The 15365-nt window shown below is 37.1% G+C and overlaps 1 protein-coding gene across 20 annotated transcripts in view; it reads right to left on the bottom strand.

Moving 5' to 3' along the window:
* The window catches only part of NEB (nebulin), a 125760-nt gene that overhangs the window by 30579 nt on the left and 79816 nt on the right, over positions 1-15365 (bottom strand). For all 20 annotated transcript variants that reach the window (XM_063342239.1, XM_063342245.1, XM_063342238.1 and 17 more), the window contains 23 exons: positions 14904-15101; positions 14124-14228; positions 13733-13837; positions 13313-13420; positions 12921-13028; positions 11915-12022; positions 11159-11263; positions 10963-11067; positions 10667-10765; positions 10326-10436; positions 10074-10178; positions 9267-9371; positions 8735-8839; positions 7508-7612; positions 7089-7193; positions 6527-6631; positions 5930-6034; positions 3622-3726; positions 1574-1678; positions 1307-1414; positions 1002-1106; positions 262-366; positions 34-138 (listed from right to left, as the gene is read on the bottom strand). In XM_063342239.1, the coding sequence (XP_063198309.1) occupies positions 34-138; positions 262-366; positions 1002-1106; positions 1307-1414; positions 1574-1678; positions 3622-3726; positions 5930-6034; positions 6527-6631; positions 7089-7193; positions 7508-7612; positions 8735-8839; positions 9267-9371; positions 10074-10178; positions 10326-10436; positions 10667-10765; positions 10963-11067; positions 11159-11263; positions 11915-12022; positions 12921-13028; positions 13313-13420; positions 13733-13837; positions 14124-14228; positions 14904-15101 (2520 nt within the window). The remainder of the gene's footprint in view (positions 1-33; positions 139-261; positions 367-1001; positions 1107-1306; positions 1415-1573; positions 1679-3621; positions 3727-5929; positions 6035-6526; positions 6632-7088; positions 7194-7507; positions 7613-8734; positions 8840-9266; positions 9372-10073; positions 10179-10325; positions 10437-10666; positions 10766-10962; positions 11068-11158; positions 11264-11914; positions 12023-12920; positions 13029-13312; positions 13421-13732; positions 13838-14123; positions 14229-14903; positions 15102-15365) is intronic.

Below are 15365 nucleotides of genomic sequence, written 5' to 3'. Positions count from 1 at the left end.
GCAGAACAAACCAGTCAGTGTGCAAGTACTTACATCACTCGCCAAAATGGCATTATTTAAGGCCAATACTGTGTTTTTATCATCTGTGACAGAGAGTTTGCATCCCTTTAGGAATTCCCGGTCCAGTTTGTATTCATACTGCAAGAAGAAAAAACAAAGATAAAAGAAGAGAGTCTCAAATCTTCTACAATCTTTTTTTTTTCTATTCTGAACATGAGAGATGTGAGGAAAGGGACTATTTGGTTGTTCTGATTTTCTTACATCACTCTGCTGCAGAGATGACTTGGCTGCTTGAACAAAGTCAGGTCTATCAGCAATCCAGTGCCAATGAGCCTTGGCTGCTTCGTATTTCTTCTTATAATCCAGCTTTTTATAATGAAACAAGAAGAAAAAAAATAAGTTAATTGGAAGTCGTGTACTTTACACATGACATTCACACAGACGCAAATTCTCTTTCAATCTGTACCAATGAAAGAGAGAAGAGGTAAGAAAGTGCATCTACATCAGAGTAGGGCTTTCCTCTGAATCATGTACCATCCAGTGGGAGTCCATTTACTCCAGTTTTTCCATAGCTACGTGAAGAATGGAATATAAATGACTGAAAAGATGGTGTGACTTTGAAGATGAGTGCTTTCAGTTCCTTGCCAATTGAAGTGAATGCTGGGGCACCAATAATAGAAGAGCTTTCCATGAAGCACTCACTTTGTCTACGAGAACATCATCACAGAGAATTTCTGGGACAGATATGTCTCTGTCAGGAAAACAGAGGGGGACTAGAAGAAGAGTAGATGTGTGACATACAAGGAACCTCAAGTGACCTCAAGGACACCTTGCAAGAGTGAGCACTTTAGTATGAAATAAATTAACATATATTTTATTCAAGCAGCAGAAGAATTAGAAGCAATGTCCAAGCTCAAAAAATTTCAATGGAACTCAAAATCACTCTCATGGTCTCCATTGCCAGTCCCAAACCCGTAATAACACTAAAGTACTGAACTCACGTTGCTGTTCAGCTTGTAAGCATGCCTTGGAGTCTTAATATGAACTGAATCTGCTACGACATTGCAGTTAGATTTATTCCTCTCATACACTTCTTTGTATTTCAGCTAGAGAAAGACAAACATAAAAAATGTTTACAGAGATAATATCATCATCAACAAGAAAGGCATCAAAATATGAAAAACATAATACTAAAAATTGCTCCTGTCAAGATAAAATTTTAACAGAAGAAAAAGAAATTATATCAATAAAACTTGGTAAAAGTTTTAAGAAGTAAAAAGTGAAAAAACAAGGATAATTTACTTACATCACTTATTCTGTCCTTGACCTTGCGCACATGCAATAACATAGGTGTATCATGGATCGTAGTATAGCCTTTAGGCTTCGCTTTGTTATATTCCAACTTGTAAATAATCTGAAGACAAAAATTATAGATTATATTATTTCTTGAAATTATTGGTGTCAATTGAAAAAAATCAAGATGAGAAACATTAAAAACACCATATTCTTAATTATCACACTTCAAAGGTCAGAACTGAGAGGAAGAGGAATGCTCGAAAGGGACCACACTTACATCACTAATCTGTTTGTTGACTTTTGTAGTCCTTAAGTGTTCTGGAGTATCCACAACTGTAGTATATTTGTCTTTCTTCTTTTCATAGTCCTTTTTGTATTCAACCTGGTGATTGGGAAAGAGCGTATGTTAACCACACAAACCAAGACAAAACACCTACAGGATATATGCTTATATTCACGCACAAAATTGCAAAATCCTTCCACCAAAGCCAATGGAAGCTCAACATGCACAATAAGTTAAACTTTTCAAACCCTTTATTTGCCTAGGAGGCTGCTCATCTATTTGCGTGATTAATTTTACATTTATTTCACTGAGTGTAAAAGCTTCACTTCTATCCTAAATCTCCAAGGCTGAGCTAAAAAAGCAATCTTGGCAGATTAGTGACTTTTAAAATTTGTCACTGGACAATAGCTCATTTTTAAATATTTGTCAAATCAAGAGAAACGTAAAACGTCTTACACAGTAGAAGAAAAAACATCCACTGACTATATCACAATGCCAGGCAATTTTAAAGGCTTTGATATCAGAATTTGTACCTTCATAATTTCTTTCTTAAAGATCCCCTTGCCCTACTCAGGACTCTAAGCCTGTTTTCACAGAATTCAGTGAGAACAGACTGTACACCAAGAACGATAATTCACTGTAGAAGCCTGAGGGCAGGTGGAAGAGCTTAGAAAACATTTTTAAAAAAGAACTTTCATGCTCATCTCGCATCAGAATATAAACCCATGCTTTTGAAACAGGACTACGACAGACAAAATATAAAAAGTTATACACAAACAACAAATCATAACATGAAGTCAACTCAGATGAACATGCAGGTCAGGCAGAATGCTATTTTTTTTCTTCAAACATATTCAAACTTACCTGCAAGGAGTATTTAATGAGATAATAGAAATCCACGGATAAATTGAACAAAAATGTCTAGTAAGAATCTTCAGTACCTTATCACTGAAGAATTTTATTAACTGTGCTAATAGTTACAAAGAACAGCCCTCTCCCTCTCGTGTAACTGTTTTCCACTGTTGCATTTCCAGTTTATAATTTAAATGTTATATGCCAGTTGAAAAGAGTAAGGTTACTGCTAGCAGCTGTGATTCCAGAGCAGAAATAAATATGTATAAGCTATTTAATAAGCCACATTTTTATCCAACTGGTACAACCAAAATATATAATCTGGAATCCAGATTAAATGAAGGTAGAATATGGAAAACTAATGCTTCACAGTAATATCAGAGTCACCACAGGCTTTCTTTTACATCATCAGAAATATAAATGTTATACTCTTTGTTTTGTATGAAAAAATAGGTGAATCATACTCACTTTCTACCTTCTGATTCTTATTAGAATTGGCAAAAGGAGAGAGTGGGTTTTTTTCATAAATTGTATTATGTGACTGCATGGGGACTGCTTTGTTAGCCTTGCTTAAAAGCAGAAGGTAGAGAAAGAAAGGGATGAAAACATGATTTACTGACCTGTGCACCTATACCTTTCTAAGAGCACTCAGCAGTGAGACATGACTCTGCTCTAGGCACAATCTGACACCGTTCTCAGATAGTGGTAGATAAATGTTGTAATCTACTCGCCAAATTTCTTAATCATGTTCATACTGAATTAAGGGACTTGTGTTATGAGAGGTGGTCAGTCCAAGAAATGGTGGCAGAATGAGAATTTGGTTACGAAAATATCAGGAACAGCTAACATACAATATCTCAAATGTATGGAAAATTGCTCCTCATGTAAGTATGTGAATTATTATATGGAAGTATATATAACAATTACATATAACGAAAGGAGAAAATGGAGGCAAAATCAGCCTAAGCTGAGTGAAGTCCAAGTTACAGTAAATATTGTTTCAGATATTCTGTTTTCAAAAGTTTTCTATCATAGCCAGCATTCAGCATATCAACAAAACTCTGGAATCTGATATCCGTAGAAATTTAGAGACCTCCCAAGCATTAAATATTACAAGTCCAAGCAGCTAATTTGTATATATATATATTTGTATTTATAATGTCTCCTACAGCAGCAGTTCTTCGTATTACCTGGCTCCATAAGTATGTGTTGTAGAGTGCTGTCAGCATATCTGGCCTCAGAATTTCATTACATCCTTGTTGCAGGAGCATCTTGGCAAGGCATTTATATTGTCTCTGTTCATGCAAATGGCAACGAAGCACAGAAGAGACTTATGAACACCATAAACAACAACACTGCTCTAGATCCCAGGCACTTTGAGAGTGGAGAGATTTAGGCAAGGTACCATATGTATTCATTCAGATGTGCATACAACTTACATCTATATAATTAAGAATGTCAAGAGTATATATTAAAGGATTTATATACAATCCCATTAAGGAAATTGTGAAATTTTGGGGGGGGAGAAAAGAGTAAATTATAGACTAAGGTGAGACACTCAAAAGCCAAATATGTTACTGTTGCTTGAGTAATGACTGAGAAGATAATGTTTGTAAAGGTCATTAAAAGAGAGGTTATAAAAGAAATGCATGATACAACATGCATTTTGTAAAACCTCTCCAATGACTTCAAGAGGCACGAGATTTCTGATGTCAATTGATGCACAATATATGAAAGTACATACAGTAGAGATTAGCTCACTCAAAAAGTAATAATTCTTTTTGGGTGGCAAAACAGAGACTGTCTGATGAAGTGAACTAAAACATCAGAACATCACAGGTGAAACCCATGACACCGCTAGCTAGAGACACGTCACACAGACGGAGTAGCTGTGAGTGAACCAGGCACTGTCTGGCAGCACCGGCTCGTGCTCCTACAGTACCTGACTGCTCAGTGTAGTCCCCCACTTGGCCAGGAGGTTCCTAGGGTCATCCACAATAACGCTGTACCTATCTTTGAGCTTCTCATAGGCAGCTTTATATAACTTCTGCTCAGAATGGCATAATACAGTGTAACAAATTAAAAGAGAGTGAAGACACAGAGAGATCATAGTTCTAACCATTGAAACCTCTTTACATGGACTATTTTAAGGCCAGGATTGAAGTTCAGACCCAAAAGAGAAAAATATGTTAAAAAAATAAAACCACAGAGAGAAAATATTTCCAAAGAGCATATACATTTCTACATTTCCTCTGGAAGGCCTAATCTACAATTTAAGGATGTCTATATTCTGTCTCTGCCACTCTTCAATAAGCCGTTTTATGATGGACTTTCTTCGTGAAAAATAACTGCTGAAGCAACTCTGTACGGAACGAGGTTCTTGATTTGAGTACAAAGAGAACACAATGAAATGCAAGGGTAAAATAAAAGGTTATATTATCATCAGACATTTTGTAAGCAAAAACTATAATCCCTCAGCGTAAAAACGATCACAGAAGATACTCAGGCAAGTTCATTTCAATGTATGGAACCCCCATTGCTAAAATTTTACTCATTTATGTTTCTCATGTTAAATTTTTCCTTATTTGCTCTACCGAACAACAAGAAGACTGAATACTAACAATCTTCTATAACAAATTCTGGCTCACTGCTAATCAAATTGAGCATGAAATTATAGCAACGGTACTGGAACCGTTGTGAAACAGTTTTTCTTACCTAGGACAGATAATACTGTGATACATTTACTGACAGGTAAACAATTTAACATAATGTCTGGTGAAAAGGAATAAAATACCAAGATCTGAGAGTCTAAATATACGCTGCTATAATGAAAAGCATCAGAGTCTGGTGTGGAACGCCAGCTCTAAGCTGATGAGAATTCATGTAGCACCCAGTGCTTTTCAATGGGCTTCGTCTCAAGACAAACTCCAATCACCAAACTCCACTGGTGATTTTAATCTTAAACCCGCGGGCATTCACCAGCCCCCTTTGCTACTATGAGGTGTTTATTGTTTCTTTAGCACTGCAGGAGAGGAGTAAGAAAAATTAAGTAGCAGAGTGGGAGAATTCAAGGCAAAATATCTGAAATGAAACGGAGCTACGGTAACTTCAGACATAACATTACCTTTCTAACACTGATGAAGGTTTTTAACAATGTTTCAGGAAAGCAATTGTGATTCTCTCTATACCTTTTTCACATGACAATCAACAATCAGTGTTACTAAGCGAGCAGCATTATTTAAATCAGCAAAGAAATTTCTTTGCAATGACAAAGTAATGGAACAGGGGTCAGGATTCCACTTTTTAGTTACTGTAAACCTGCCCTAATACTCATACAATAACAACAACCTTGTCCTTCATTATTTGAGTCTGACCTTAAGACACCTTTAAGCCTGAATGTATTTTGATTTCATAAGGAAGATCAGCCTTCAAGTCGGTATTAACATACACACACTTACTACTTCAGTATGAGACTCTACAGAAACCTTGAACACTTACCCCATCCATCAACTGAGTTGCATATTTAAAATGCTGGTTAATTGGAGAGTCAGCTACATACTTAAAATGAGACTTAGTCTTCTCAAATATCTCCTTGTACTTACACTAAGGAAAAAAAAAACAGATACAAAAAAATTTTCCAGTGTTAATCCAAAGAAGGGTAAGGCAATGCAAACATAAGATTTTTAGAAATAATCTGCAGCAAAACCATGGCAGAATTATTGCATATGTGCATTTAACATATCCATAAAGAAAAAATAGTTGTAAACGCAGTAGTTTGCAGGATGGATCTACCACATCAAGAAAGCAATGGAAATTTCAAATCTTCATAATTTTAAAGCTAGAGTTAGAATCACTAGAAAAAGTACTATGGAGCTGATAGCTTTGCAAAGAACAGAGGGGATAAGTAAAAGATCATTTTGCCTATGTTTTCTTTTATAGTAAGAGTTTGAATTTTATATGCTATACATTAAGTTCTACCATGAGTCATTTATATCGAAGTCTAAGTCAAAATTGAATTCTCCTGCGAAAAACTTACCTACAGCACAAGCAAGCGTCAAAAGAACATTTAGCAACAATTCCAGACGTTTTACTTACCCCACTGTAGAGCACCTTATTCTTTTCTGCCAGAGCAAAGCTTGGAGTATCCCATGCATAACAGCCAGTGCCCCTGAGCCATGTCAAGTCTTCCTTGTATTTAACCTTTAGAAAAGAAGTAAAAGGATTCAGTTTTAAGCAACACCAAGCGGTAAATTACAGTTATTCATACTTTTCTGATGGACTCAGATTATTCATATACCTAATCTATCATTAGCTATCGGAGTCCCTGATTGAATTAAAAAACATTTATTCTTGTACAATTAAGGGGTAACCGTATATGTACAGATACGTACAATTAAAGGTTGTTAAAGGGTTAAGAAACACATCTAAGCAAATGCAACTGAAATGCACTAAAACTGTTCTGTTAATTTCAAAAGGAGATGGGCTGCAATTTTAGCCATCCGATTTGCTCTGTCATTTCACGGATCTGCCAGGGGAAAGTGTAAATCACTAAAAATTTCAACTGCCTTCCCTTTCTCAAGAAATAAGACTTGGTTTTCATGTTGGAGACCTACTTACAACTTTCAGCCTCTCACATCCAGGAACTATTTGAACTCACATCACTAATAGCATCCGTGACTGCACGATGATGGAAATGGTCCGGACGGTCTGGGATCGATCTCCAGATTCCCAACTGACTCATATAATTTTCCTTGTATTTCACCTACAAAGAAAATCGAAGAATGAGGTCAAACAATTTGAGAAGAGAACACTATAGACCATACAGTTTCAAGACGTTCCTTTTTCTGAAACGTCCAAACTAAAACAGTGGAAATGAGATTAACTTGTATTCACCTTTGTAACATCAAAGGCAACCAAGTGTATAATATTCCAGAGAAGGAAAGAAGTTAATATTAATAGTGCTGATCATATTTTTCTAATTATTTGACACACTTAAATAGAATGATAGCATAAATGGCATATTCTAGGTTATTAAATGACAAACACTAATTAGGAATGAAAATGTTGTATACATACACTGCTAATATCATCGGTGACCTTTCGATGATAGACAATATTCAAAGCATCTTTCACTGTGTGGTATTTGCCCTTGGCATTCTCAAAGGTTTCTTTGTAGCGCAACTGGTAAGAAAAATATCATATAAAAGAATATATTATATTTATCTGTCAGGAATTGTTTTAGTTAAATTTCCTGCCTCTTGGGAATGACATGCAAGGATATGTTACTGTCCAACATCCTAATGTAAGGCCTGAGGAATTCTAAGAAGCTGCAATTGCCTAGAATCAATTGTAATTTGACTGAGACTTATGGTGAAAATTAGAGAGAAAAGGAGCTGGTACCTCTAAAGCCACATTTCACCCTATTCGCTTTCAGACTGAAGACTGAGGAAAAAACATCCATGAATCACAGGACTACTCTCTAGAATAGCAAAAGTGACACTTTTGGCTTAAAAAACCTATTTATGCCTTCTTCCATGTCCTGGTCTAGAAGAAAGCAGGAAGATCATTCCAGTCTTTGCAGAAAGACTTTCTCAGAAGAAATTCAGATGTGCAAAAGAACTGGGATGCGCCTTAGCGGTATTTAAAAATCATTCTTACGAGAGCAGTAAGACTAATCACTAGAACAAAGCACCAGCCCAGCACATACCCTTTCAGGATACAACGTGCAATCTGAAATACATAGCAAAGTCTCATGAATGAGTAGAGTACTCTTAGCCACTGTCTGAGATCACAAATCACTATTCCGCTTGAAGGAAAAATCAATTTCACCTTAATAACTTTATGAGCAGCAGCTCAGATAATTTTTCTCTCTAATATGAGCACACTCTCTGTGACATGCAACTTCACTTCTAACACAAAACTGAGATGAAAATATCTGATAAAAGATGTTCTATCCTGGCTCCGGCATCAATCATATCACTCTGCACTATTTGGAGATTTCACGTGTAAGCAAATTACTTCAAGTCTATTTTTTCTTAGTTGTAAGACCACACTTCAGCACAATGGAAAATGAAAATTAATTATAATAAATGCAAAAAGCACTACAGTGACAGACATCAAGTAAAAACTCAACAATTGCTGTAATATCAAATGGAATTGTACATGCAAATGGGGCGACCTAGTTTATGACCCACACTGAGATACTCTGTGCTTTGCATGCTTGTTCCCCATTGATCCTTTTCCTGTTCTTTTCCCAAAGAACGCAAGAAAAAGCAGCAGTGAAAGTGTTCATAGACTACATACATCACTGGCATTCAGGTAGGCTCTCTTGGCTCTTATCAAGACCGGTGTGTCAGGGACTGGCGTGTATTTGTCCTTCATCTTCTCATACTGGGTTTTATACTTTTTCTAAGAGGGACAACAAAAAGGAAAAGTTATATCTTTAACCTTAGAAGCATTTGCTAATCTGGCATTATGTTAACAACCAGGGGTGCTACACTAAGTGCATAACGGCATTCTTGCAAAGTGCTTCTGTCAAGGCTTTGGGAAACAAGCTCAGCTGCTCAGCTCTTTCTAGGGCTTCCTGGTCTTGCAGCCAGTGTACCTCAGACTGCAGACACTTAGAAACAGGTATCTTACAGAATACTAAAACTTATTTTAAAAGTGTACTCTTTTAACACAACTTATACAGCAAATGTGGAACTTAAGCATAACAGACAGAAAACTAAATGAAGGGTAAACAGATCTGAGCCTTGAAACCATCACTAAAATTAAAAATAAAGCTTCTAAACAGTTTGGCATGGTGGTACCAAACAAAAAAGCCCACATATCTTACCTCACTGACCATGTCCTTTACGTGCCTTGCATGTGTAAAGGCTGGAGTCTGACTACCAGCATGATGATGGGGTCTCTCTTTTGTGGCAAGTTCCACATACAAATACTGCAGTAAGAAGAAAAGAATCAAAACCCATCCATTTCAAGTACAACCTACTTTATCTCTCTGAAAAATGTCTGTAAATTCATATCGTATATATAACCACACAATTTACCCCAGAAAAAATAATGTGGCCTCTCCTCTTCCATACTACCTCAGTTCCTCTTTCTCTGTCAGTACTCTTGATATCCCGTAACTGCCAGTACCACGCTCACAAACCAAGAAGTCAAATGCATGTGACATTAATGACCTCTCTGCCCTACACTCAGACCTAGCTTTAGATAGAGGCATCCATAAGGTCTGTTTTTCTCTGGTGAGTATCTTCATTTCGTTCTGCGAGTTTAAAAATTCCACAAAATTTGTAGCTAATAACTCAGATAATGAACTACTATATTACTAAAGAAATGATGATGAATAAAAATAGATGGATAAAATTGCTCATTCCTCTGATGAAGACGTTCAGAAAATTAGAGCGTAACTGTACCAGAGCTCAATGCTCTATTTCAGATGGACAAAGCTGAACACATCCATTACAGACACAGTCAACACAAAAATTCATAGCCACTTAAAAATGAGCAACAGTCATTTTAAACATCCTATCTAGGAATTCTACATTGCTTTGAAATGGACTGGAAAGATTTTGCTGTACTTCAAGAGTACATTAAGAGGGATTCCCTGATTGCTTTTCGATCAGTACAAATTTTTCACCTGGCTCTGTATTTTTTGTCCTTCCTTGGCTCTTAAGAAGTCAGGTGTGTCAAGGACAGAAGTGTATTTTGTCTTCAGCTCCTTGCCTGCAGCTCTGTAAACCAGCTGGAAAAAAACAGGTCCATGAATTATTTCTTCTGTTACAGATGTTCATTTAGCAGCTGAGCAGCTTTGCAATTATAACATCTCATGCATTTCAGTCTGAGCTTAATTATGGCTAACAAAGATGTGCAAAAATAATAAAGAACTTACTTCACTCAAATGGGTTTTTAGTTCCTGAACTGCTCTGTATCCAGGAGTATCCAATACCACATTGTATTTAGGCCACATCTTCTTTGCAGTATCGGTGTATACATAATTAGACTGCAAAAAGAAAAGCAATATTACTTAGGAAGCTTTCCTTATTCTTAGTAGTGAAGAAAATTTTACAGTGTAACCTAACAGTGCTTTGAAACAACTAACTAGCTGCATGGCAAGAAATTCTGTCATAAGTCCTTACGCATTTTCATGTACTTGACTTCCTGGAAGCACACAGCATGCACGTAAATAAATCAATTGTTGTTATACACAGTTCTCAGAAAAAAAAATCTTACCCAAAGCTTACGCAGGTGACGAGCACGGACCATATCAGGAGTATCATACAGGAAGCAACCCAAGCCCTTCAACCACTTCAGATCCTCTTTGTATTTATTCTATGAGGCAATCAGAAAAAGAAAACTCAAAAGTTAACTTTTGGGATAATTTCATTAATCAGTCCCTAAACACAGTTACAAAGCATTTCTCTATTACAGACTAGAACGCAAGCGAGAGAAGCCAAATTCCATTTTCAGTATAAAAGCACTAGGCCTGTTGTATTCAAATACCAGGTCTCTTAACAGAAGTCACTTACATCACTTGTGATGTCCCCAACATGGCGGCAGTGCAACACCTGAGGAGTGTATGGCAAGGAAATCAAGTGTCCCTGCATCTTAAAGAAATCTGACTTGTAGATCAGCTGAAAGACAAAGAAAAAATAGCCTTTCACATGTCTGGTCATGCTGAATATTCTAAATCTCTTCTGCTTTTTATGTTAGGAAGACACATACGTCACTGACAGCTTCCTGTGTCGCTCTGACTTGACGGATCTCCGGTGTGTCTGGAGTGGTATGAATCTTGTCCTTGTACTTGTGGTATGTTGCTCGATACAGCCTCTGTATCAAAGGAGACAGCATTCTACATGTTAAAAACTTAAAATGGCAAGCAGTTTGGCAGAGTGTAAGCACTTCTCTTTTAAGGGCAGGTTTTTTGCTAGGTATTGCTTAACTACCAGAGAAAAGGGAGCAAGCATACTATTTTCTAATCAGGCAAAGACTTTCCACAGTTGTTTTTGATAGCAGTATCTCTAAAACATGGCGAATCAGAGACTCTAATCCTACAAATACATAAATCTGTATGTTTAATTTTCATCCTACTAAAGCCAATGACCAAAGAAGTGAGTACAGATATATAAAACCTAAAACTATCGAGACCCAGTGTCATACAGATACAATATTTTTATGCAACTTTAATCAAGTAGCATCAGATCGGTTAATAAAATTGGGCTGCAATTGATTTTATATTACGATAACAATTTTACAGGATTACAGAAAGTTAGGGTTATCAAGAACCTTAAAAAGCCATACAGCCCAACTCCAAGCCTGGATCAATGATTCCCGTGCCATTCTTGATGGATATTTGTCTAAAGTGCTCTTAAAAGCCTCAAAGAACAGGGATCCTACAATCTTCCCAGACAACGTACTCTCATCATTCGTATCTTGGGCACTACAAATACAAGCGAAAGCAAATACACAGATTTACTGTACCTCATTAATGACTTGATTCACTTTCTTCACATTTACAAACCCAACATCTTTAGGTCCCAGAGTGTAGCCTTTAGCTTTCATGTGTTCATAGGCTTCTTTATATTTCAGCTACAAAGTGAGAAAAGGAACAAATCCAAACAGAAACTAAGTTTGATTGTGATTCTCCTTACGCAGCGGTGCTGACAGTAATTCATGCAGTATAAAGACCCAGATTTTTAGAGATAAACAAGTGAGATGTAGCTATATCAGAGTTAACTACACTACACATCATCTGTATTTTTACTGTTATCATGTGGCCCAAGATTAATAACATTTTAAATTTCTCTTGCATCTAATAAGGTATTCGCATCTGCCTGGGGAAATTTATATTTTGATAGCAATTACTTCAGAAAATTATTTGGTTTGGTAACATTTAAATTCTGCTAAGGCAAACATTATCAGTGTTTGGGCTTGCATGCACTAATAAGTTCTAACTGCCCTGACCAGCCACACCTGGGACCTCAGGCCTTGCCTGAGCTATGCTGTAAGCGCATCTGTCTTCAGCCCTCTCTCTGCCCTCATTTCCTGCATGGACACTGGTCCTGTGTCATTGGTAACTTGTCTCTAGCCCTGTCTCCTGGATTTATCTTGGACCTATATTGTAGGTAGCTCATCTCCAATCTCTGCTCTGTTTCCTACAGCTCATGCCTGGATCCCCCTGGCTGGACCTCGGCCCTGGTTTCTCACCTTGTCTGGGACGATACAAGCTGCTACCATCCCCCTGCTCTGCCCACCCCATTCAGATACAGTGTGACTTCACCCTGGATGATGGACCACCACTTATATCGTGGTGACCCTCAGTTCCTGGCTCACGCATCCACATGGAACTGCCCCGCTCTTGTTGCTCTCTGACAAGCAATCTCGTATCTCAGAAATAACTTTCTCACACAATTGCGTGCTCATACAGGATGGGCATCAAATATTCCCTTGTAACTCGTGTTGTACAAGGATGTAGTACGTTACTTACATCACTGCCGATGTACTGGACTTGTTTAGCATGCTGAAAGCTGGGGGTATCTGTGGGAAGGCTGTAGCCAGTGGGTAGAGCATTCACACCAGCCCAGCGATACAAATTCTGCAAGAGAAGAGAGAAAGAGAGAGTTTGTGACAACTGTGTGCAATATTTGCGAGCATTCATTAGCTGCATAGGAAATCTCTTAATCGTAATTGGCAAAAGATTTCCCCCACATCTGCATTATAATGCATACTCATAGCTTACAGGAGGGCATTTTCCCACTTTCATTTCAGAGCTGTGAAATCTAGCTTTTTTATCTGAAAAGCTAAAGACAAACATTGACTTTATAAGAATTTGCTTTTTGAATATCAGAAACCCCGTGGACCCAGAAGTTTTATACTTACTTCACTCTGTATTTTGTTTGCATGATATGCCCGCTCCAAATCTACTGTTTTATCAGTCGGAATCATTTTGCCTTTAACATTGTGCTTATATTCACCACGATAGACAGCCTGAAGAAAAGGAAAAGTAATTAGAGGAGAGTCATAATTGTGATGTTCTCTCACAGTATGTATTGTTTGCATACATAAGGGAATTTTTCTTCAAAAAAATGTATGAAAGTTTTTTGGAATCAGGCAATTAATGATTTTCGTGATTGTGTTCTCATATCTTAATAAAGGCATAGGCAATGAGTTGTAGATAACCAGCAATGATTAAACGATTAAAGAGCAAATTATTAAAAAAATATTAAAAGTCACATTTCTAGAACTTGTGAGGTGATGGCATATGCGATATCAGAGGCGAAAGGTGATACAAAAACTTACTTCACTTAAATTCAAGCCACTGAGGACATTCTGGACATAGACAGGAGTGTCCATGACCACAGTGTAGTCATTCTTCATTTTTTCTGCCTTAGATTTGTACTTAATCTGCAGAGAGAAATTCAACAGCTCTAATTAGCACGGCTAGTTATTGTCAATTGAATTTATTATATTATTATATTTACTGTATTTACTATTTATTTTATTACTGAACTATTCTATTAGCAAACCAGCATTTAAACAGAAAGTCTATTGAAATTATATCTACTTCTAGAGCGGCAAAGTTTAAATAAGCATACATTTTCCAGATTACATCTGGAGTAGAATAAAGCTATGCCATCCTTTTATGACAACGGAGTGAAAAAACTAACAAGCAAAAGCAGTATCCACTCACATCACTGCGAAGATCATAGGCATGTTTGGCATGGAGAATTTCAGGAGTGTCCCAAACAAAGCAGCCAATGCCTTTCAGCCAGTTAAGATCATCCTTGTACACCACCTAAGGTAGCAGAGAAAAGAAGCAATCTGTAAGACTTCCACTGGGATCTAACCCTTATTGCTAAATCAGTCTCAAACACAACTGTCAAACGATGGCAAGTAAGGTTTCCAGTATTTTGACTTTTTTTTTTGTTTGAAAAAATCATAACAATTCCTTTTGGAATGTAAATACTTTTTCTTCCTTGCTTCGATCTGGCTAATAAACAAAAAAAACCCAATTATTTTTAAAAAAACTACTTGCATATCCTACTGCACAATGATTTACTGAGAGATCGCTGGCCTACTCCTGGGGTGACCTAGGCAAGGCAAATGCATAGCAGCTTTGCACCATCAGGATTTTCTCAAACTTCCAAAGTTTCCACACGTTATGCAAGCAAATAATAAAGGACAATTTACAGACAGAGTTGCCCGAACTGGTAGAACTGTAATGTTATGACCCAATGCCTACACTGATAACACTGAAATTATGCACACTAAGCCACATCTCAGCTACGCACTTATTGCCAAGTGTTACGAAAACATGATACAGCTGCTGTTTAGCAATGCGTAACACAACGGATTCAAGTGGCAACTTCAGAGTGCTCCAAAGTTTTTCCTAAATTATTTCCTCTAACAGAGCATAAATGCAAGAATCTTTTTAAAAAGTGAGCCATGAACACGTGATTTGTGAACTTACGTCACTGAGTTGGTCAGTTACTTTTCGAACATGGGCATTGATTTGAAGATCTGGTAGACAGAGCCATTCATGGAGATGGGTGCGGTAATCAATTTCACTGACTTTCTTCTGCGCATCCTTAGCAGAAATTATGTCTACCATGTCTGGAATAATGTGGACTTTGGCTTTATTCTTTTCATAGACTTCCTTGTACAGACGCTGCAGAGTTAAAACAGCACATTAATAATGCTCACAAATAGTCTGAAACATTAACTGTTGATAAATTTGAAGCAAAATTGTTGATATTTTCACAGAATGTTAGTGGGAGAGCAATCACTTTGTCTATGACTAAAATTTACATCTTGCCTGCTCAAAAAATAATTTGTAGAACCTGATCAAGGGTGATAAAATACGATTTGTCAAATTTTCATTGTACTCACATGGTAAAAGGAGGCAGACTACGTAGTGCTCCCTTTTATACAA

The sequence above is a fragment of the Chroicocephalus ridibundus genome, chromosome 7 (genome assembly GCF_963924245.1).
Source record: "Chroicocephalus ridibundus chromosome 7, bChrRid1.1, whole genome shotgun sequence".
Taxonomy (NCBI): domain Eukaryota; kingdom Metazoa; phylum Chordata; class Aves; order Charadriiformes; family Laridae; genus Chroicocephalus; species Chroicocephalus ridibundus.
This window is presented reverse-complemented; position numbering and strand designations above follow the sequence as displayed.